This window comes from Aplysia californica, unplaced genomic scaffold (assembly GCF_000002075.1).
Source record: "Aplysia californica isolate F4 #8 unplaced genomic scaffold, AplCal3.0 scaffold00009, whole genome shotgun sequence".
NCBI lineage: Eukaryota > Metazoa > Mollusca > Gastropoda > Aplysiida > Aplysiidae > Aplysia > Aplysia californica.
Genome location: NW_004797279.1, coordinates 312,987 through 337,991, shown reverse-complemented (window position 1 = coordinate 337,991; position 25,005 = coordinate 312,987). Strand labels below are relative to the sequence as shown.

The 25,005-nt window shown below is 36.1% G+C and overlaps 1 protein-coding gene across 1 annotated transcript; it reads left to right on the top strand.

Annotated features, from left to right (window-relative positions):
* On the top strand, positions 1–23,775 carry LOC101862845 (cytoplasmic polyadenylation element-binding protein 2). Its single transcript, XM_005089755.3, has 8 exons — positions 1–1,160; positions 3,846–3,960; positions 5,165–5,344; positions 6,520–6,609; positions 7,933–8,051; positions 8,604–8,718; positions 10,510–10,691; positions 12,829–23,775. Exons 1-8 carry the CDS (start codon positions 195–197, stop codon positions 13,054–13,056), a joined length of 1,995 nt encoding a protein of 664 aa, XP_005089812.1. The 5' UTR covers positions 1–194; the 3' UTR covers positions 13,057–23,775.
* Positions 23,776–25,005: the final 1,230 nt, after the last annotated feature.

The following is a 25,005-nucleotide window of genomic DNA, read 5'->3' as shown; positions in this document are numbered from 1 at the left end:
TTCCCGTCCACATTTGGAAACAAGCCCACTGGGTACGAGAGTGTAGGAAGAAATTTGGTGGCAGCAGCACAGCAGACGTGGCGAAGATAACCACTTGCCTTTGCATGGAAACGTCTGTCTGTGGAAGGAAGGAGTTCCTGTGTCTCCCCAGGAAGTATTCAGATTGTGGACTTACATTTATTGTGTAGCAGCTGATGGGGGAAAGTGTGATTGAAGTGTCTCAGCCGCTATCGAAATTCAATATTTTGCACCAACGGTCACTGTCTTATTTGTCCTCCGTGGAAAGCTATTCTAAGTCGTCGTGTGTGTCCCCTGTGTTTACAGTAGCGGATCAGAAGATGCAAGATGCTACGGTCTTCGAAAAATCGACTCAAAAACAGTTGGCACCAGGCCAGGGGTTCCCTATCCAAACCACTACCAGTTCAAAATCATGTGAACAAACGTCCGATCATATTGAAAATAAGCCATTGAACGGAAATGATCGCAATGAAGAAGGGAAAGGACTGACTAATGTCCATATGGTTGCATCTGAGGCAGCCTCTGTAAATACAGGCGGAGCGAACGCACCCCTTCATAGTTCTCAGATGCTTTGGTCGGTTCCTGCTGTCTCTGATTGCTCGAACGATGACAGTTATATTCAAGGAATGGCATCTCTAAATAATGGCGCAGTGACATTTCAACAGTTTTCGCCAGCATTATCTACTGTCAACTCTGCTGTGTACAGTTCTAATTTAGGATTTCCATCTAGCCAAGCTGCAACCACTATTTTGTCTCAACAAGGCAGAAGGGCTATTACTGGACCTAACAGTGTAATGAATTTTCCTAGACAGCAGCCGAATATGATGGTTAATTCTTGCAGCAACCCAAAAGTAATGCCGAACTGGAGTAATTCTCATCAGTCGTCTTGGGCTGCACAACAGCCGCAAGCATCACTGTATCCACCTTGGAATGTTCAGCAACGCAGATCAGTACCAAACATGAATGTTCTGGCTCCAGTAGCAGCGAAAAAGCAAGCTATTCAACAACAGCTGCAACAATCTTCTTACATGACCCCGTCAAAATTTAGACGAAGTACATCATTTCCTGGTCAGATGCAGCAAGTTGGTGCAGGACTGAAGAATCCTTATGACTTTTCAACGTTTGATGAAATGACTTTTCAGGTTAGTAATGTAGATCTAAATCTAGAGTCTAGGCTAGATCTAGATTCTAGATCTAGATATAGATATAGATCTAGAGTCTAGAATCTAGATATAGATTCTAGATTCTAGATTTAGATTAGATCTAGCCTAGACTCTAGAAATCTAGATTCTAGATATCTAGGGTAAGATTGAAGAATACCGGACCAGCGGACTGACTTTGCCTATAATGTCTCAACCTTAGGGCCTTAGGAGTTCATAATTTTCCCGTTTTTAATATCTCTCAATGGAGAATCTCGGACCGGTAGATCTATTCATTAAAATTTTGTCAGGGGGGAGACCCCCCTGAACCCCCCCTCCCCCCCAACCACCCGCCCCGCCTACCCCACATTCTCACGCAATAATGTACGAGTGGTCCAGTATTTTTCAGTCTTCCCGATTCTAGAATATAGCTATAGATCTAGATCTAGATCTAGATTCTAATCATATTTTTCCAAACAGGTTTCCTTAATGTGTAGCATAGATCTAGATTCTACTTAACACTGGTTTATCTTAAGATTAATTAAGAAGAAAAAAATTAAGAGGGGTTCTTGTGTTTCAGTTGTTATAATTTAAATTTTTATTGATTGATCCTCATGACATTGTCATTAGCCTAGATTCTAGATCTAGATCTAGTCTATTTAGATTCTAGATATCTAATATATTTATTTGAAAATTGTGAGGCATTGTGGTGAAATCAGGCGTTCGTCAAAATGAAAAAAATCAAATAAATCAGCATTTTTCTGGCCGTTGGGTGATTTTCTTCGAATATTCTTTTTTTTCGCTCAACACCTTTTGGAATCTAGAATCTAGATCTAGAGACTCTATGTCCATTTAAAAACACTTTTCTGTGTGAATGTTGCAAGAAAAGGCACAAAAATATAAATTTTCTATTTCTAAAGACTCTCAAACTAGATGGTGGCCATTTTCTCATTGATTTTACCTTTGAAATCAGGCGGCCACCTCCTCTTTCAATCACAAATTAAATATCTCGACTTTTCTCGCGTCTGAGTGTGGAGGGAATTTTTGTGATTTAGTTTTTGCTTTCGGGTGGCTATTAAATGCAAAATAGGCTACTGCCAAAATCGGTCAGTCTTGTTTTATGGCAGTACCTTTTGAAGGCATTTTCAATATGAAGTATAGGATCTAGTCCGGGAACATTGCCCCAAACACAATCGAAGTATCTGAATATTCAGAACATCTGAAAATCTCTTGCTCTAGAAATTGAATTCGATGCAAAAAAATGCTTTTTCCCATTCCTTGCAGAATGGTAGAATGAAAGATGATGCCGAACTCTCGCAAATAACCAAAAAATCTTGAGCGCGGAAACCATTCGGAGAGATAGAGGTCAAGTCAAGTTTTTTCCCGAGCGTTCGGAGAAATAGTCATGTCGTTAAGAATAAGATGATAACACAATAACTCGATAGAGGCTATCCCCAGAAATTGACGAGCGTCTGATTCCACCGCGTCGTGACATATATTATTTGACTAATGATTTTATGACATTTTGATCCTCTTTGCAATATTGAATTGGTTTTTATGACTATTATAGAGTCTACATTTGAAGTTGAAGCTGTTTTAATTTATTATATTCTGTGCAGTTTCATATGGTAAATGAAAATGTTTCATCATTATAATCACCATTGCGCTATGAAATCGAAGGATAGCCAGAGCCATAGGATGTTTGCACTGAAAAAAAACCAACTTAAAGAGATACAATTTGATTTTTGCCCTTAGACTGCTGTTTTGAAGTACGTCCAGAATGTAAAAGCTGTAAAAATGTGTTTTTTTGTTACAAGTACACTAGCGTTGTCTTGTGCCATAAAATGAAATGTAAACTATATATCTAGAATGTAGATCTGAGACCCAAAAAAATTTGAGATAGAAATGTCAGAATAAAAACACTGGAAAAGGTTTTAAGTAGATTCAAACATGTAGGCTAGCCATATTCTGATTTTAAGAAAGAGTAAGACTTCAGTTCATGTAGAAAAAAAATATTTCGAAGTCATTGCTCAATTTGTTTTGGGACGAAATTAAATGTTTGCACCTTCTTCATATTTGTGTTAACTTTTTTCCTTGGAAAATGTCATAAAGAATTCTCCCTGTTGATGTTCTAATGAATAATGTGGGCAGTTGGGATCAAAAGTAGTGTCAGCAGGTCATGAGGCCTTTCAGGTCTTGCTTTTAACTTTAGGTTCATTTTTTAAAAAGTTTGCTTCCCATTATCATTCACTGTGCCAGAAAGCGAATAGTATGACAATTGGGCTTAGTCCAGAAAATCTGGTCGCATGTCTTAGTTGCCTTCTCTTAGAACCTTGCAATTTAAGTATGATTACATTATATTTGGTACCTGACTTGTTAAAAAAGCAGTGTAAATATTACAAGGTGACAGTAGATATTATCATGGTGTTTGAGGTTTTTGGAAAAGGGAAGTTGAGTTCAAAGCAAATTATTACATATGGAAATGAGTTTATAGGCCTACTGCATTGCAAGTCTGCAATAAAATTTTGTCATGATCATGGATCTTGAAAGTATGTCAATTCAGTCTGTACAAACAGGTGTTATAAAGGGGCTTATTATATTAACTGAGTTTCCTTTGCCTGACAGAAAGTTTCCATTCTTTTATATCTATGCAGTTTATTTATAGTGTGATATACATCTGATTTTCAGACTTCGACTGGACAGTATGATGCAATGAAGTTGCCCAGTCTTGAGACTCAGCTTTTGGACATGATGAAAAACACATCTCTCGAGGGAGTTCAAATGCATGGTGATAATTTGAAAGGTGAGAATAGTTGGTTTTATGGGGAGCTTTTTAAGTCTGGTTTGGTAGATCACAAACTTAACTACAGAAGCTGTGTCATTTATTTGGCTGACAGCACAGTATCGTGCTTTCAGTGGTTCTCTCTCTTGCTTGCAGTTATCTTCTGACTGTTTTCCAAATTCCAAGAGGTAGTAATTAACACTTTTCACCCACACAGCATGCAGAGCAAGCAATACTTGTCCCCACGGACCAGGATACAGGTGCGGTACGTGCTATATCACACAGTCGCCGATCTGCATCCCGTGGAGAAAAGGGATGGCTTCTTACCGTCGCCGATTAGCGTCCCGTGGGGGTGTAGTGTAAAAGAATTTCTCACTCCTTTTGGACTTGCAGCTCTTTTGGATGATGTCATATATATAGATATGGTATAAATATCCCCCCCCCCCCTCTCTCTCTCTCTCTCACACACACACACACACACACACTCACACTCTCTCTCTCTCACACACACACACACACACGGTCGAAGTTTTGTTTTGGCTTATTGGAGCAGATGGCAAATAGAGGTGAATGAAGTGGATGTATCTTTCCTTTGGATGACCTATATGCTTGATAAATTAATTTATGCTAAGGAATAGCTTTTGTGACTTTGTGACCATCTCTAAGTTCTCAAACTCTGAATTGCTAATGGGTCATGACGTGGTGGAATCAGGCATTCGTCAATTTTTGGATAAGTGGAGTTATTGATATCATCTTAAAGCTTGTTCAGTTGTCTTTCTATCGGTGAAAAAAATGCCCGTCTATCTTGAATAGAAGTCAAGATATTTGAGATTGACGAAGGTGGTGTGGCCTGGTTTCAAAGGTAGAATTAGCGAAAATATGGCTGCCAAAGTTTGTTTATTTTCCATAGCATGATAGTCTGTGAAAACTGAAAACTTTCATTTTTTGTGCCTTCAATCAACGTTTTCAGTAAAATCCTTTCAGAAATGTGTTCTTAATTGGACCACAATGGTGTGATAAAAATTGCCGAAGTGGCAGAAAAATGCCAGTTTCTTCAATTTCATTATTTTGACCAGCTCCTGATTTCACTACGCTGTCTCACATATATCATTGTCTATTTTTTTCTTTTTATAGACTGTATCAGAGATATATAATGCTTAATGTGTGTTTAAAATTAGTCAAAATATGAAATTGGTAATAATTTTCACTTTTATGCTTTTATCAGTGGCTGGAAAAATGCCTTTTGTGATTGAGGATCCAATACTGGATGATGGTGCCCTTGATCAGACAGTACCCAACCTTGCAGGAACACCTAGATCATCTCCAAGCTCTCAGGGAATTGATAGGATCGAAAGATTTTCCAGGAAAGTTTTTGTTGGAGGCTTACCACCTGACATAGATGAAGGTAAGTAATTTTATGAAGATTTAAGATGAAATAGAGGTGGTAATGATCCGTAATGGCCAGGTCTTCGAGGAAGAGTTTTTAGGGTGCTGGATTTACAGTAGTAATGTCAGGAGTGCTTAAGATAAGAACCTGTGTCCTTTGGAAACATACTTTTACCTTTTTCCCCATTTTTCATTAAACTAAGGGGCCAAATTCATTAATGAGGAAATCCAGATTCCTGACACGATCCGGATTTTGCCCAACTTTAGGCCAGTTATTGAGAAGTAATTAGTTGCACTTTATATATATATATATTGATCTAGAGAGAGGTTGTAAATTTTGATGAAATTTTTACTTTTCCTAACATAGCTTGTAAGCTCCTGTTCCAGGCCCATAGGGTGTTTAGGAATACATTCATGCCATACATCTGATCAAAGTTTATTATGTGCAGAAACAGAAAATAAAGGAGTCATGAATGTCATGTTATCATGTCTTATCATTATTGGGCAAGGGTCATAAATATGACTTTAAAAGAATATAAGAATCTGATTCCCTTCTTAATGTAGTTTTCATCACTTCATCACTGCCAAATAGTTTATTGCGATTATCATCAGTCTTTACTCTGAATTTTGAAACAAGTCGACTGCTTTTTCTACTGTGATTCTCCCACCCTTAGGCCTGTGTTATGATCCAGACTTCATTGTCGTATGTACAGCTATTGTCAACCAAAATAAAAATTCTAAATTTTTCTCTTAGTCAAAAAGAAAATGAGTGCTCAAAGACAACACATGTTCAGTCAACACATGTATTTAGTTGACTGACTCCACACTGGATGTAAATACACTTCCATAAAACCAGGCAATATAGCTAGAAAGAAAAGATGAGAAATACAGATAAATGCAGTGTTCTTCCATAGCTGTGGGATTTCCTGACAAGCGCTGTAAGCGTTGTTCCGCGTTGAAAGAGTTGAAAGATTGCAGTTTGACTTGTCTATGGTATTGATCCTTTTTAAAAACTTGACAACTGAAAGCATTTTGTTTTTTTGCGATATGATATGAAACTTTGAAAAGTGCTAATGCTGTTTTATCATAATTATACATTTGCTTATATGGCCTTTGTTATGTGCTGTATGACTTGTTGTTGCATGCAGCATAGTTTTTCATTTTTTTCATGTTTCTTCTTTGTTGTAATTGCAGAAGAAATCACAACTGCCTTCAGAAGATTTGGTGCTCTAGTTGTTGACTGGCCTCATAAAGCTGAGTCGAAGTCATACTTCCCCCCAAAGGGTAGGTTTTGAAATGATAGTCTTGTCCTTTATCTAATAATTTTTTATAAAGTTTAAGAATTTTATGTGGCTGATATTTCTCATGGGTGGCTGTGTTGATGTAATATAAGTTTTATTCAACTTTCATTCCTGTTCGAGTTTTTGTTTTTGGCTGATTTTACATTCTTTGAAGCCTGTTTTTATCCAGTTTGCAGTGGATTTTTTTCAGTTAGAAATATAAGTTTGTGTGGATATTATTTCAAGGGAATGGAATTACATAAGGAGATTCCTGCTACATGATGAATAAAATGTTGAGAAAAGGAATCTGGACATAGCCAAGACAATGAACAAACGAATGAGGGAGAGCTTTGAGTTTCTGAAACCTTTTTTGGTATCTGTAGAAGGATTTAATTGAAGACATGCTGTGCATTTTTGCAGGTAAAGTCAGATTTGCAAGTCTAATGATCATATATGACGATGCTTATACTTCTTCATTGGTTATAGTATTTGGACTGACGTCATTGCAACCAGACATTTACTTCCAAAGTGGGCCTAGATCTTGTCTACTTTCAACAATCTCTAAAATTCTTTTTGCCTTTGTTTTCCGCTTGGAAGGCAATGTGATAATTTACTTGTGTAGTAGGTGTAAGAGAATGTTTTCTTTGTATGTCACCTGTGACACCAGTGACAAACATTGAAAATGATTCCCCAAAACATGTCGGACTATAGGGAAATTTAGTGCTCAAATCAAATTGTAATAGATATAATCCAAGTTTATGTAAATAACATGTTGGTTGGAAACTCATCTAACCACAGTTGAAAGCTGTAAACTAAAGGCAACTAAATTATTCATCATACTTGCAGTGGACACTGACTGTGTTAGATAAAGCTTGGAATCAAGGGGCCTATACCGTAAATGCCTTACTGTGTTTGGACTTTTAAATTGAGAATATCATTGGGAAAACAGAAGTCAGTGTTTTAAAATTTTGAGTTGCTTTGCATCAGAAGACCTGAAGTTTAAAAACAAATATATAAACAACTAGTGAACTTACCATGTATAGCTGCTATATGCTTTTCAATTTCCTGGTGAACAGATAGATTAAACCATAAACGCGTTTTGTAACTTCAGAACTTTGTGATGTCTGTGTGCTGAACTGTATTGTGATTACTTTTAAGAATTTGAAAATTAGAATTTTTGAGGGTTTTTATTTTATTTTTGGGAGGTGAGTAAATGATTATACAATTAAATGTTTGTAGGTGGTCCTTGGAGGAGTCTCTACATTTTAACATTTTTTTGGTTCATATTTTCTGCTTTGTACCTGATGTAATATTTGATATTTTTCAGGTTACTGTTTTCTGATATTCCAAGATGAGCTGTCTGTTCAGAGTTTGATTGAAGCTTGTCTGATGGATGATGATAAACTGTATTGGTGTGTTTCAAGCCCTACCATGAAAGACAAGCCCGTAAGTTACATTGCAGAAATCTTGACAAGTTGTTGGAATGCAAACTCTCATGATCATACTGCATGTTTTATGGAGTAAATCTCCTAATGTTGCAATCATTTAGCCATGTACTGCATTATAAGACCATGTCAGTTCCTGGGAGACTAAGTTGACGACTATAAGCACACTGTTTTTAGTTGAGCTGAAAGAAAATTATTAGAAATCTGTGTAACCTTGTTCTTTGACTAGGCATTTAAATGAAAGCTATCCTGTGGTGTTGTGCATAAATGTTGATGTAATTGACTTTTGTTAAAGAGAACTCTTTTTATTCGAAGGTTAACTCTTGACTTCTATGCCCTTGAGATGAGGACTATTTCATTGATCAGTTAGTATATAAATAGTACCTGGGTTTTTTTCATCAAGGTCAGTATTTAAAGAACTGTAGAAGAATTTCAAAGGCTTGGATAAATTGGATGTGGTTTAGTGGAGATGGGTACCTTTAATATTGGGATTAAAGTGAGAGTCATTACGAAACACAATTTCTCAGTGAGTAAACTTTTTCTTACCTCACAGGTACAAATTCGACCATGGAGTTTAAGCGATTCAGATTTTGTTATGGATGGCTCTCAAACTCTTGATCCAAGAAAAACAATCTTCGTTGGAGGAGTGCCAAGACCCCTTAGAGCAGGTAGGCCTACTTGGTATACATGCTACTTGTTATTTCATTTCTGATGATGAATATTGCAAAGATGGTACTGTATGTCTGAATTGTGAATCTAAAATACAGTCTCTCTGAGCAGAGTAAATGAATGAAATGGATGAATAATAACAGTCTATTGGTTATTGTGAGATGTTTTGTCTTGGAGGTACTGGGTGATAGTCCGCAAATAGCAGAGCATAGAAATGTATAGCATGCTTACTGATTCTTTGCACATATGAAGAAGAGGCATTCTTCCATTGATTGTAATGCATGGGAAACACTTATTCTTTAATGCTCTAAAGAATCTATTTCTTTCCTTACTTTTGAACTAAGGAAGAAACCCTATGTTTTTAGCATTTTACTTTTTTTTTTTTTTAATTCTCAATTTCGAAGAAAGTATACCCCCCCCCCCCCCGGGGCAGTGCCACCGACTGTAGTGTCTTTAGGCCATTCCCAAAGGGGGGACATTTCTCGTTCAAGCATAGTAGAATTGTAAATGGGCTGACTCGTGTCATGCTCATAACTGTGCCTGATCTACAACCGAGAACTGCTGCTTTTTCTTTCCTGATCCTTACTATTGTCATTTTCCTCAACTTCTTTTGTATGTTTGTCACTCTCTTGTGACCTTCTATTTCGGGGGTGCCTTGATAGTCGAAACAGACCTTGTGCTTTTGAAGCTAGAGAGGTGAGCAGTCTTAAGTCTGATTCCCTGTTAAGACTTCTCTGTTGACACCCACACCTTGGCGCTGATATGACCTTCAGTTGCGAGCGCCGTAAAACCCTCTATTATATAAAACAAAAAAAGAAGAAGAAAGTATTTTAACACCAAATTGTTTAGAGAAATAGGGGGGCTCTCATGGCCTGGAGATTAAGGTGTTCGCCTCTCATTCATAGGTCCCAGGTTCGAATCCGGGTAGCGACGGAAAATTTTCTTCTCTAAAAATGTTCTCCTTTCTCGTCCTTTCCTGGTCTCTAACAATCACTTTCTGCCCCCACCCCCAAACCTCCTTTGCCCCCTCATCCGGGCTCCTGACTCTTTCTGCAGCCTTTCTACTGTTTCTCCTTGGCTCCCCCTTACTGCTGTCGTTCAGCCACATTCCTGATCTTCTGGTAGGAAAGATCTACACCTAGCCTTCTTGGACAAGGGCGAAAAATTTCGGAGGTCCTGTGTGCAAAATTCAAATTTCCCTACCAACTGAAAATATTTGGTGTGTCCCACAGTGTCCCGCGTGCTCATATGACCGTATGCAGTTGCGAGCACCGTTAAACACTTAAAAAAAAAAAAAAAAGAAAAGAAATAGGTAGGCCTACAGGCTTTTTCTCGTCAAATGCCCCTACTTCAAGCTCATTGCTTTTGTACCTCATTTTGTGTTCTTCCCAAAATTTAGAACATTTTAAATATGGAATAAAAATCTGATTATATTGCCAAGAATTTGATTTTATATTAATGTGTATCAGTCATTGTCACAAGTCCATGATTCTCTCGATACGAATTTTGAGAATGAGTTTTGTTAATTTGTTGGTACAGCTTTTTTAAAACTACTTTCTGACCCTTGCAGCTTATTGCTTGAGAATTTCCTCTTTGTGCACAGATAATAGAAACGGAGCAAGGCTCAACAATTTCTTTGCTCATGAATGGCTTGCAATTAAAGTATAAAAAATGACTCTTTGTTCATCGCTGTACATCACTAGGTGTGTGGACCTTATCAGTGACTAACTCTATCCAAACACAAAATTTGCATTGTATCCTCCTTTAACAGTTATTTGTTGTTGTTTCAGTTGAGCTGGCGATGATCATGGATCGTTTGTACGGCGGAGTTTGCTATGCTGGCATAGATACAGACCCTGAGTTGAAGTATCCGAAAGGCGCTGGCAGAGTTGCATTTTCTAACCAACAAAGCTACATAGCGGCTATCAGTGCTCGTTTTGTGCAGTTACAGCACGGTGATATAGATAAAAGGGTATGTATACTTTATGTCCACTTTTTTCGTGGAATATGTGTGTGTATGTATAATTTGTTTTAAAACGTTTATGTTTGTATTACTTGATACAGTAGTCTCCGCCTAAGATCCCACCGCTTACGATCCCGGTTCGCTTAAGATCCCGTTGTTTTAGGAAAACAGAATTTTTACTATACAAAAGTCACCCCTAAGATCCCGCTCTGATGGTCTACATTCGGCTAAGATCCCGCATTTCAGATCATAATTTGCTAAACCAAAACCCGGGAGGGCACAGCCGATCAACCTAGAGTGAAAAGTTGAGATCAATAAACTGTCCGTCGCGTCAAAGATCAACCACTATCGTGAATGGGATCACAAACACGTTGTAAAACTCGATGAAGCGATACAATGTTTGCCCCAGACGGGATCACACCGGGGTGTGAACTGACCGATGCGTTTGTTTTCCCCACGCATCGCACTCACACCTGAGCTCGCCACCTAAACTTGCATCACTCGCTGGGTGGGTAGGGCCTACATGTTCGCGCTCCAGGCAGGATCACATCGAACCGTGAACTCTTCCTTGACCATGCAGCAGTTGTCTGTACTCCCGAATTTGCGAGACAGACTGAATTTTAATTGGTGGGTTCACAACGTAATGGTGTGTAACGACAAAGGCGGTTTGGAGGGGGGGGGGGGACTCGGTCAGAGATGGAAAGCTATACATTTTTGACAGGTAAAGAGGAGGGGCAACTGGATAAGCGTAGATCTTGAGACTCATGATAGGATTATAATAGAAGTGAAAATGGCACGCCTCATGCCACTATGCACCGTGATAGGTCATCAACGTTAACCACTCTTTGCTCGCCATATGCCATAAACCCACCAAGGGGGCACGTCAGTTCATTGTAGGGAGGAGGGAGACCATTTTACCGATTTTGAGCCTTAACATGGGTCACCGTAGATTCTTCCCTGGGTTCATCGGTTAAGATCCCGGTTCGCCTAAGATCCCGCATTTCCTTGCTCCCGAGCACCGGGATCTTAGGCGGAGACTACTGTAATTGTTTCAATTGTCTTTCAAGTAAAAAAAGTCTTTGCTTACCAGATGTATGTTCATCTGAACTGGCCTCTAGCAGCTTTGTGATTGTGCACTTTTTTCCTGTTATCAGTTAACAGTCACAATTCGACAGTCTATTTAGAGATTTGAGAAATAGCTTGTCGTCCAAGCAGAAATGCTTGAATTTCATGGGCAACTTGGAGCAGTGTCAGCGTGGAACTGGTAACCAATCAAGAAACCTTCTGCTACAAGCCTGCTCAATGCTGACAGCACTAAGAAGGAAAATGTGGCCCAACCTTGGACAGAGAGGCCCAAAACTCTACGTGAGTCAGGATGACTTGCTGCGAACAGCAGCCTTCGCACTAGAGGCTGAGATGTCCTTTTAGAGATTAACGAAAAGGAAGAAAAAGAAGAATAATTTCATGAAAGTAGCTTCCACAATCAAGAGTAGTTCTGTTATTCCCCCAATGAGTAGTAAGTCGATTCAGCTGTGAGCACTGTGATGAGTTTAGCTTAGTCTTGGATATTTAGTTTTAAAAAAAAGGCTTGCATCAGGCCAATGGCCATGAACTATGAGATAAACAGTGACAGAAGAAAAGTCTGCATTTCACGTAGAGCTGTAAGATCAGGAATTCGAATCCAATGAAGAAGTAGGGATGCATAGCTGTTTTGTTGCCAATTTTCTTTTGTTGTGAAAGAAGTGTACAGTTTTCTGGATGGCTTGTATTCTCGGACAAGTCTTCTGGTTTCTCTATGATGAAAATTAGCTTCAGTCCATGGGAATAATGCTCGCACATCAATCAAATTATTGCAGCTCTTTATTAGCTGCTGATGTTGGCTAAAAAGATTTAGTTGTGGGTTGCCAGGTAGTGACTCTTTTATTTTTTAAAATACGCTGATCAGATTATTTATTTTGAAATCTAAGAGGTTGTACCCAGTTACTATATTTTATTAGTTCATATGGAAAGGTCAGATGTGTTCTTAAAGTGCTTTTTTTCCCTGTTCTTCAGCAGAGGTCGGTTAAGGCCAAGTGGAGCACTGTATTTCTTATAACGTCAGATTTCTTCAGAGTCTCAAAATGTTCTTTTTCTTATCGTCTTACAGGTGGAGGTCAAGCCCTATGTTTTGGATGACCAAATGTGTGACGAATGCCATGGCGCTCGATGTGCAGGAAAATTTGCACCGTTCTTCTGTGCAAATGTCACATGCTTACAGTACTACTGTGAATACTGCTGGGCTCAGATTCACTCGAGACCTGGTCGAGAGTATCATAAACCTCTAGTCAAAGAAGGAGCCGATCGTCCGAGAGCAGTACCTTTTCGATGGTGCTAGAGTGATATACTTCTCTCCGCGGAAAGCAAGTGTTCAGTTTAAATTTGCATTTTCTCTCCTTCTAGTCATCGTTTTCTTTGAAAATATTTTTTAGTAAAGTTATTCTTTTAATATTTAATACTATTACAATCATAATTTTTTTTAGAACTGTTACTATTACACTTGGTGTGTCCCTAGTCTGATGAGCCATTTTGATAAAAACTATTTTGTAAGATTTTTAAGAAGTCAACGAATATTGAGTCTGCTGTGTGACATTTCCACTTCCTGGGGATGAGATGATTTTTAAAGTGCGGAAATAATTTTTATTCATTTATCTGTCTCCGTCATGTACCAAATAAAGTAAGTGCGGTCTGCGTCCACAAATTGATGGGGGTAAAAAAAAGATGGGGAAACCATTTTAGCCAACTTTGATAACCCGAGCCATTTTCAAACTCCTTCGTGGTTTAATATTATGCTACACAAATAACATTTGATCCAGTGTACTTATCACTAATTTATAACTTTTATAAAATAATGCTCTATCTCGTGACAATTTTTTGCGACTCCTAGAATTTAAAATATATCAAGTACAACAATTTCTTGTAATAGTAGTAAAGAAAAGTACTTATTGAAGGTCATGGGAGAATAGTATAGTGAGAGTCTTTTGGCATTGTAATGATCATGATGTGGGTCTTGTCTCTTTAGATCGGTGATAAAACGACCAACGACTGTTGTAAAAACAATTTTTTGAGCAGAAATTAGAAGTTAACATTCCTGTGCACATCCATTAAGGGCAGAAAACATGAGGTACCTGGAAATAACAAACTAGAGTAGTGATTTTACTTAAAACTTTAAAAAGTTCAAAAAATCAATTCAATGCTATCTATGATTAAAACGAATTTATGTAGTAGTTTATGCAGCTGAAAAGTACAATTGAAAAGCTAAATTAAAATTAGTAATGATGTAGGGGGAAGGGAGTTTGCTGGTGGGTTTATGGTATATATGGTTATGGTGAGGTGGTTTATCTTCTTGAAAAATTGATAATGTGCACAGGAGAGAAGGAGTAAACTAACATGCCTGTTGTTCATTTATACATTCTTTGCTGGAACACGTGATGTGTAAATAATGCTGTAGAAAATATGATCAAGCGTGTACCTGAGATTGTTCTTCCTCTTCAAATGGGATTTTGAATCTTTTTTTTTTTTTTGGGCTTGCCTTCTTTCCTCTAACTTTTGCAGTTTGTGAATAAAAACTGCTGAACTATTGCATGCCTACATGTAAGGAATGCTTGGCTTCAGACATTTATAGGAAATTAAAATTCAATTCAAGATACTTTGGCTTTGCTCCTGGTAATAAGAAGAAATGCCACTGAAATCTGATTCAAAAAATTATTTGCCATGGGCGAAAAAAAGCTGCTGCTAGTGTCATGATTTTCTTTTGAATGCACATAAAAGGCGCAACACATCCTGCATTCTTTTGCGAAGTTCAAATTTTGTTCTCAATCACATGCATTTTCTACTTTAAACATCCATGTCCTCATTCTTGTCTTGTCTGATACGCAAGTGAAAGGAGAATTGTAATTTTATAGTCTATTTTAATATGTGTGCCAAGTTGGCACCACAGCTAAGTTTTATGAAACATTTTATTTATGCTGCTTAGTCACTTATCCTTAAAATCCAGGGTTGTATGTATTAATGGTGCATTAATATGACATCTCTTTCTAATGCCTATTATCGTAGTAGTCCCCTGTACTTTTTTTCAAGTACGTTACTCATTTTTCAAGAGCCACAAATTAGGTCCCTCTGCTGTATGCAAAGTTTTTAATTTGGTTTCAGCCTTAGTTTTAATGATATGAAACGATTGTGAAGGGGATTTTTATGAGGATAGTGTGAAACATGATGTGAGAAAGGTATGGTTAAAAAAGAAATATTTCAAAGTTGTTAGCGGAGTTTAAACAGTTTGTGTTTGTAAATTTTTAAAAACAAACATCCTGACTCACGTTTAATGTAATTTGGTGATGTCTTCTTTGTCATATTCCTCCATACGCTAGTTGGTCTGTTGATTGATTCATTTTCAGTTTCCCCTGGGATTCCGCATGATAGAAGAGTTAGCTAAAATTGGTTTGAAATCAGATACGCGTAAAATTGAGTAATAGCATGAATGTAGAAGGCTCTCGTATTTTTCTTTGGTTCATAGAATCACTCAGCTTTGTGTGAACTTGAATGTTTGTATTCTGATTTAATAATGAGGAGGAAGACTCACATTCAAATATTAAAGCTTTAGTGGGTGACCTTTCAGAGTAATCTCTTACAGATACTAATACGTCATACTTCCTACCTTCTCTGTGGTATTTTTCATTGCTGTAATCCTACTGATTCTTTATCTGCATCAGTGATAGTTTTCTAACTGAGTTCTTACATTTGACACTTGATTTGTCACTGTGTCAGTGTACAGGCTCATGTACTTTGAAACAAAGTGTGTCAGGAGCGTGTTGAAAATTTACTGAAGAGAGCTGTGAATTGTGTCGCATTTGAGCCTTTTCATCCTAGTTGAGGGGACAATAACTTGTCAGCATTTTTGTCATAAAGTTTCAAAGCATTTTGGTTTCTTGGGCTGTTTTAGAATTCCTCTTACTTTTTGTAACAATTGTAACATTTTTCTCTCTAAACTTGAATGAGGCTACTTCGGTCCTGATAAAATTGGAGACCCTTCGTAACTGTTGATTAAAAAAAAAAAAGAAATCTTTCTTTTATTGGAAAATAAGTCACTTTTGTATAATGGAGGGGGATAGGAGCCTTCTGATAATATGTCTGGGGAACCCAGATGGCCTGCCTTGATTACTTATTTTACTTCAGGACACAGTATTTTGAGGTGTTTTCAACACATTCTGTAGGGACCCCAATAATAAATAATGACAGGTGTAAACAGGTTTTTCATTTTCGTTCCTCAACATCTGTATAACCTTGATGAGTCAAATAATTATCACTCTTACAGTAACCGCTTTTTCTAATGGGATATAAGATTAAGGGCATAATGCAAATTCTTGAAAAAAATAAAAATAAATAAAAACTCTACCAGAACACGAAGACAAAGAATTACTTCTGGTAGATATAGAGGGTAATGAAAATTAAAATAAAAAGAATTTTATTTAAATTTTATCATGGTCTTAAAAACAAAAATGGCTGAATTAGGGTGGTAATAAACTTTGCCATCTTTCATTTCTTTATGTGCATCTTGAAAAAGAATTGTTAATACAGCTGGTCACCTATGACCAATAAGGTGTGGACCCTTGTGGAGGTTATCTGGCCTGCACAGTCTCAATAAGTGAAAGTGTCATACTTTGTTATGAGTACCATTTTGATATGCTGGTTATGCGTCTTGACACCAACACAAAGTTTTGTCAGTTGACGATTTGTTTACAATATTATTTTGAGAAATGACATTTTAAAAAGATTGGTTGGAAATTTGATCACATATTTGATCAAAAGTTTATACTGGTTTACCTGACATTTGTGTGCAAATGCATAGAAGGTTCTTGTCTAGAGCAACTTAGTCTTAATCATTCTAAATTTTCCTTTCAATCTTTTGAGGAGTGAAAATCTCAGGTTCATGCTTTCCCCTAAAGCACAGCATAATGTGATGTGAAGAATATAATTTTTCCTATTTGTGATTTTTGCTTGTATTAATGTAAAAATATGTTGTCGTGATATATGACTTTTGTGAGTCAAAATAGTTTCTTGCCTTTTTTTCAAAGTGTGGATTTGAGTGGCCTTTGACAAAGTAAAATTTCTTGTGGAAGGGTCAAAGTAAATATTGTAGTATAGTATATGATTGTTTTGGACAGCTTGCGTGGCACTGTTTTTCTCCTTTCAAAGTAAATCTGAATGTTTCAAATGAAAACAATTATTTTAATACTGGACGTTAACTGAAGCTCTTCATTCATTTCCTGTGCAAAAGAGTTGTGGTGTTGTGCTGCGAAATACAACTTGACATTTTCATAATTTGGAAGCTAAACTTTGTGGAGGAGTGTGAGGGATAGTCTTATGATTTCCAGATTCCAAAATTGATTGATAACCAGTAACGTTCATTTGTAAAAAAAGCATATTGCCTGATCATTTTTTTCCCATTCATAAGTCTTGTGCACTTTTTTGTAAGAACTATTATTTTGAAGATTTACTGAGCTGTTTCTGTATGTATTCAGATTCATCCAGTGTAGTTTTAGTGATCCTGTTTGTTTTTAAAGGTTAAACATTAGTTATCTCATGGTACATAATTGTTCTTTTATTATTACTATTTGTTTCTTTAAATGTCTGAAGTTTGTTTAATAATATTAATTGAAAGAGACTTGGGAATTTTGAAAGGTGAAGGGTGTGTGTTTGGGTGCATCAGAGACACCACATCCACAATGTGTTGGAATCGGGAATCTGATTTGAAATGTTGTTTTCATTACATGCCACCTAACTGTTTTTATAATCTCAAATTCATAGTTTGTCCATACCTGATGGACTATCTCTTCCACAAAAGACAATGCAAACAAAATTGTCCTGCTTGGAGTCTACTAGAAACATGTTTTATTCTGTAGTTGTGTTGACATTGTGTGTCATTAAAAAAAAAAAATTTTTGTCTGAAGAAAAATATCTTGATTTTTATCCCACATAAAGGTTTTAAGATTAAAACTTTCCAACCACAAGACAGGTGTACATGTGTCAGGCAGATACGAAATGCTAGTTAATTTGTTTCTTATGTTCAACCATTTGTTTTAGAAGGCAAGTGTCTGTGTCTATTACAGATACAATCACTTTCAAAGATAGTACAAAATCAGACATTGGAAAGCTATTCCCTTTAATAAATCTTTGTAACTTCTAAAGATTTGGATAACCCAGCTCTCACTACCGAGGGAGAAAAATGTCTTAGCCCAAACCAGATTAAAATCTTTGTATAGATCGGACAGAATCAACAAACTCACATTCTCTTGATCAAAGAGTCCTTCCGACATCTAATCCGCTTTCTCATTTACATTCTCATCCAATTCCCTCTTCAGAGATACCAATCTTTTACCTGTAGCATGAAAATTAGCTTTACAGTTGTCTTTTAAAAAGTATGTTGAAATGCTGATATCAAGGAGAAACTACGGTAAAGACTGCATTTGTAGCGAATTTGACCACTGGAACCATTGTGTATGGAAAGTGTTAATCTTGTGTAAAATTGTTAGAGTTTTTTCTCTTTGTTTGAATTGTGGAAAAGCTGTGTAACAGTTTCTATTTGACCTTTAAACCTTTTCAGTTTAGATAATGGACTTTACCCACTGAGTCAAAATTACTCTTTTGCCTGCAACTGTCATGATGATGGGATATCAATTTGCAATGTCACCCAAGGCTTTCGTGACCTTAAGTGTTCTTACAATTTTTGTCTTTGGAATTTGATTTACCCTACACTGCAGGGATCTTATTTATTCATTAAACAATTTCTTGTCCTTTCTTCTATTCTGTTCACTGCAATGTGTAGTGTTTGTAGAAATGAACACAGCATTTACCATTATTCTTGTCAGCAAACTTGGAGTGATATGTAGAAATAGACTTAAAATTTTTTATGCATGCAGATTATTTTTGTAATATTTTTTTTGGTAATTTGTATTTCACATCTGTGATGATTTTCCCCAAAACATTCTATGGGTAGTATTGTACATATTCTATACTTATATATATAATATATATATATATTTATAACTGACATTTTTTTGGTGTATTTTCAAGATTTCCCCAAAGTTCACTCAACATATTTTTGTCTCAAATATTTCAGTATCCAAGGTCCATTTAGAAAGCATTCCATTATTTATCCGTTACTGCTATGCTTTGAATTTTCAAGTGATCAATTGAAATGGTACTAGAAAAATTTGCAAGACTGTCAATAAAATTTTTACTTTCTAAGGATCTAACAAAATCTTTGTCTGATATTGTAAAAAAAAAAAATTATCAAACAGGGGGAGTGAGTTGTGGAACGTAGATGTTAATTTTCATTTTTTAAAATTTGCTTAAAAAGTTACCTTTGTGTAACATTCAAGAGGTCTTTTGTCTCTTATCATTAGTCTGTACCTGTAGGAATGCTGCAAAAAAAGTTTTCTTGCCGTTTAACTTTGTCATGTTTCCTGTAGGTACGTGATTTATAAAGTTTTTTCTAGACATTATATGCATTATATCAATTTATCAATTTTTCATGTTTTCACCTTTATTCTTGTTGTCAGTGAAGCATGCTGCTGTGCAAAGTTTTTTTTGTTTAAAACATTGTCTTTTTAAATTTAACATCATATCATTTCCTTAGATAGTCATGTTATGGATATTTCAAATGATTTCCAATTGTATAAGGGTCTCAGAAGTGAAAGGGTCTTAATGAAAATTGAACAATTTTTATCAAGAAAAACTGCCAAATGATGGATACATAGTGGGTACCAATGTTGAGTACTGCAGAACATGAAATATTTAAATGTTGAGGAGAGTTGAAAGAATTACAACATAATGGCTTTCCCCCCGCATGTATAGTGTCAATGTCACTGTAAGCTCATATTTAAAAATAGACTGGTGGGAGGGAGGGATTGCACTCATGAAAGCTGTGTAAATAGGAGCTCAGAACTGCCACCTTTTTTATGCATTGCTTTCATCTTTTCTTATTTTCTGACTCTTACAAACACCAGAAGTTTTTATAATTTTATTAAATTTGCGGTGATTTCACTTGAATGGTAATTTTTGTGAGCATGATGAGGCATGTGTGTGTGTTATTAAATTTTAAAAAGTAAAATAAATGTAGAACAATCCCCTCTATTAATGGAATCTTCGAAAATTGACAGGGGTTGTTGGCTAGAGGAGGTTTCTAACCAAACCTTTCCAAGGCTTGGACTTGAAACCTGAGATTGGTTTGAAACTCCAGGAAGATGTGAAATATCTTATAAATTTATGAGGGTTTCAATACTGTAATTTAATTTAAAATAAATATTTTGTCACTCTGTTGGCTCTTCTTTTGGAAGTGGCTAAATGTATGGCTTTTATCACCCCACATACAGCAAACAGATTACGGTATATTTAATAACTTTTAAAGCAGCAGTTTTGTACCTGAAGCCTAGGCAAATCGATTTCATTCGTTGTCAAAAATAGCAGAAACATTTCTGCTTGATGCTGCTTTTCCTCTGCTGATACATGCAAATGTCATTTTTTACCCATAGGTGAGATGGATGATTTTAACTCTCTTAGTGGCATGCAATGTCATTATCCTTGTAGCTGACTGTGCTGTTAATTGTCGTACTGCAAGATTTTTTTGAAGATTGGGATAAACTGAAGGACAATGTTTGGTTTGCGCTAAGTTCGCCATGTGATCTGTCGCAAAGCGTTCTTTTTCTGTTTTTCTTTTGAAATTGTTTATTTAATTTTCCTTTTATTTTTTGGATGATAATCCAGATTGTTGCCGTTTACTTCTACCATGTTGGAATCTCTGAATTCTAGTCAGCTTTACAATTTTACCTGTGGGAGGTTGCCATATTCTGCTCATAAAATTATAACTGAAAGCTATCTTACGTGGGGAAGTCACACTGACAGTTAATAATTGAGTTAGTTTTTAATAAGTCATTTGAACTATGGTTTGCATGTTTATTGTTCCTTGTTCTGATGTTCAATTTTACCTTTGCATGTTTTCATGACTAAAAATTCACCTATTTTTTAGATTTCAATTTTTGTGTATTTTGTTTGTTACATCTTTAAGTGAAATTAATTTTCAATATCTACATTGTTGATGGCCATGCTTCCATATTGTACTGAAATCTTATTTTTTATTGTGTACAGATTGGAATTCTAGCAGTGAGGAAATGCAAAACCAAATGGATTTGTGATGATGATGCGCCTGTGCATGTGTACTGTTAACATTTGAGTTTTGGATTCAGAATGTTTGTCCTTTTTTGTGTAAAGTACACATGAAGTGCATTTTTACATCTCCTAGCCATCTGTGATTATTATTTATTATCTGTTATAGATCACTTGTCATATAAAGACAGTGGACTGAAATTGTATAGAAAAAGGTGAAAAAAAGGCTACTTTTGTTACCAAAGTCTAACCATTGGGTGCATGCACTAAGCAGTTTGAGAATGCGTGATTACTGGAGCAGTGTCGAATTAGTTGTTAACAATTTTTTAAGACTCTGGAATACTTGTGCGTTTGGAAAAAACACATTGTTCCCCTTTTCTAATTTTAAATTGCAGGTTTGGATGGTTTTTCATGCGTCCTTTTTCAGTCTTTGTTCTAATTTTTTTTTTCACATAAGTTTCTGATGTGTTGGAAACTGGTAATATGTCGCTGCTTGAATATTCTTTGTTTCAGAGGAAGCCTTAGGTTTAAAAAATTTGTTCTTATTTTTTTTTTTTTTAATGATATGAATTTAACAAAACAGCCTCATGATTTTTCTTCGTATTGTAAATATCGGGCTGTATTTTTCGCCAACTTTTCTAGTCATGGCTTAGGGGCATTGCAGTAGTGTAAATTTACCAATACTTTTAATTTCCTGGGTTTTTTTTCTTTTGGTCTTAAGCTCTGTCTTAATTCAAGTTCTGTACATTCCAAATGTTAACAGCTTAGGACTTGGTATTTGTTTCGTTTTATGGTCTGCATTCACTAAAGTAAATTGAAATTTGGCCCTGTGTATTTTATTTTATTCAGGAAAAGTATTTGTATTAAATAATCAAATATGGTATTGTGCCTTTAAAGAAAAATAAGACTCATGCAATAAAACCTTTCATGTTCTATGTTTGATTTACCTACTAGCCCCAAACAACACAGATTTGTTGAAATTTTGTTGATGGATGGCTACTTTCAGGCCATTTGTTAATATTTTTATTATTTTTGTTTTGTATTTAACATTACTTTTCCTGTAGAGCATACTTTCTGTGTATAAATACGCACCATGTGGCATTACCAAATATTTTGTGAATATTAACTTTGTGTTCTGTTAAATATTTAGAAAAGAAAATAGTTTAGCTGATGGAATTTTTTTTCGTTGCATAGAAAATATGGGTCAATTTTTTTTGTTTCTGAAGCACTCCTCCCTCCATGTAGTGTGATTTTAATTCCAAGTGGCAGCTATGTATGCAGACAAGACTGATACTTTGTAAAATTGTGACTTAAAGAGAATGTTTCAACAAAAATATTGGTAACAGCCCATGGATCTATATATATATATACATATATGATATACTTATATTTTCTCTTTGACTATAACGTTCAAAATTATTAGGTAATAATCAGTTTTGCGGCGTCTCATTCATTGATTGAGGCGTGTTCTGCAGAAAGAAGTCCCATTTTACATACTATCACTGTAATGTTTGTAGATTGTTATCTACTGTATTATTGTGTAAAGTTCACTTTGCTGTTGGGGCATAACAATTTTTTAACATTTTTTTATTGGCATGAGTGCAAATGAGCTTGTTTTTGAGTCTTCATAATGGACTTTTTGGAATGAAGGAAGTTATTATTTAGGAACACAGTTGTGTGTTTGGTAATTTTTCGATCCACGTAAAAAAAAAAAAGTTCTGGTTCCATTTAATCACTGGAACACTTAAACTTCATCCGTATTTACTATATTTATTATTGAAGGAGATGTTTAAGGAGTATCAATGCTGTTTCTGGTGGGTCTGCAACTCAGGAACATGGATTGCCTATTGCAGAAGAGTGACAATGTATTATTCATTTATGTATGTAAATTTGTACGTTGATAGATATAGTTTTGCGAATCGGAATTATTGTGTGGACTGAGCTGTTTGGTTTTCATTATGAGTATTGTTGCTGTTTTGATCCAATTGGTCTTTTCAAAGGCTAAGATTACAAATTACGACTTTGTATTAGTAAAATAAGACTTGGTTAAAGTTGCTTGTTTTTTAAAATTTCCCTAAACTAAATGGACACCATTTGCAGACCCGCTACACCACCAATGTGCATTGCACAAGGGTAGAAGATTGAAGATCCTGTGATGGCAGATTTATGCAGAGGTGATTATTTTTTTAGGCTGAAATTCCTTCATAGATTATTCCTAATGCTTATTGTATGTTAACTTCTAAAATTAACAACCAGTGTGATAACCAAGTGGTTAAAAGTTCTTTGTTTCATAATGCTACTTTTGATGATTTTTCTTTACCAGTACATGAAGTGAGTTAGTCTTTGAGGGTTGCAGTAAAAGTAGAAAAGAAGCCAAAATAAATTGTCTGCAGTACTGTCTCACTTTAGTTTGCTGGAGAGTAGCCTGTGACAAGGGTTTTCTTTCGCCATGTGGACTGAAAGAATGGCTACAAGTATTATGAAAATTGTATTTTAGCTACAGTAAGATAAATTTTGATGGTTTTTTTTCACCTTTTTCTATATCTATGCTATGTATTTGCATTTGTTAGCCCAGGAGCATTGCATTTACTTGACTGCACTTTGTAGTAGCAATTGCTAGTCATTTTGGTACCTTCCCCCATGCTGTTTTGAAATAAATTTTTAGCAATGTAACCAGTGTTCATAGCCTTATGCTTTTTATGAATTCTTGCTGCTAATGATTTTCTGCCCCCTTCTCCGCCTCCTCTCATTTTTTTAATTAAAGAAAAAAAAAATCACCAAATTTTAATAATGTTACTGTTATTTTTTATAACTTGATATTGTGGTGTCTTGTGGGTTCATAATTTATAGTTTTGTATGTTCAGCTTGATAATAAAAAAAACCTCTTGAAAATTCAGGATTCTTGTTTTGTTCTATTTATAATATATGTGTGGAAAGTATGCTTTTTTAATGTGTTGGATTGGATGGGATCTGTGTATATACTCTAAGATAGGGAATAAAAGGGGGGGCTGGACAAGTGGTCAAAAATTAATAAATTGGGGGCACATTTACTTCATACCCCTGTACTAGTAGGAACAAATCTGTTTTATTTCTCAGAACGGAGATCATGAAATTTTTGTGATTTTAGTAAGTTGCGGTGATAACTTTTCCCATTTAGTATAGGAACAAACCAGTTTCATAAAAAAATATAAACCAATGTACAAAAGTTTTTAAAATGCACAGAAAATTGAGGTAGCCAACCTGGTACCGCTACTAATATTGAGGGTGATTTGCAATAATTTACACCAAAAAAAAAGTTTCATTCAATTCAGATCTAGACTCTAGATGTAATGTTTCACATGATCATCGGGCGTGGCAAGCTGGAAAATAATAAACGGGGGGTATGGAATAAGGAGTGGGGGCGCGCAAAAAAACCTGAAAATTAATGAGCGGGGGAGGGGGGGGGGGGGGGGCTATTCGATACCTTAGAGTACTCTGCTCAATCATTTGAGGGACAATTTATCAGTAAAGGACAATCTCTAAAGGATGAGTCATTTTTCTTTGCCACACAAAGGATTCACCTCATGTCAGGAGAAATCTGGTTGGTTATCGGGAATTTCTTATTCTTATTAAACATACCACCACTACCACCAGAACAATAACTTATTGTTCTGGTGGTAGTGGTGGTATGTTTGTTTTAGTAAAGTTTTACTGCGCTCGCAACTGCAGCCACAGCAAACATTAAAAAAAAGATTAATAAACTAGGTTGAGGAATCTCACTAACTCATTGTGTAGCTGTAGCTCACTCACTTGTCTTTCTGCAATAATTGTAAATGTTTTACACCACTCTCTTGTCTTTCTGCTATGATTGTAAATGTTTTACTCCCCCCCCCCCCTAGTGGGTGGTTAGCGGGCGCTCTGGTGTGGTCTGCTCCTTCTTTCCAATAAAAATCTCTCGTCCTTATCTCTCCTCCTTCTTTTTTGTGTTTGTAACTCTCTTGTAACACCTTTAATCGTCGGCACTTATATGACTTTATTGTGTTACAAGTGCCGTAAAACTCTTACTGAAACTTACTAACGCTTACACCCCAAGCCCTAGTAACATCTTAAGGTCATACAGGAGGCGGGCTACTTCCACTCGCCTGTC

Excerpts from the sequence above, each read along its gene's own strand:
- LOC101862845 (XM_005089755.3), top strand. The coding sequence starts at position 195 with ATGGGGGAAAGTGTGATTGAAGTGTCTCAGCCGCTATCGAAATTCAAT. Across the intron at positions 3,961-5,164 it reads GCATGGTGATAATTTGAAAG|TGGCTGGAAAAATGCCTTTT; the intron begins GTGAGAATAGTT and ends TGCTTTTATCAG. Across the intron at positions 8,052-8,603 it reads CTACCATGAAAGACAAGCCC|GTACAAATTCGACCATGGAG; the intron begins GTAAGTTACATT and ends CTTACCTCACAG.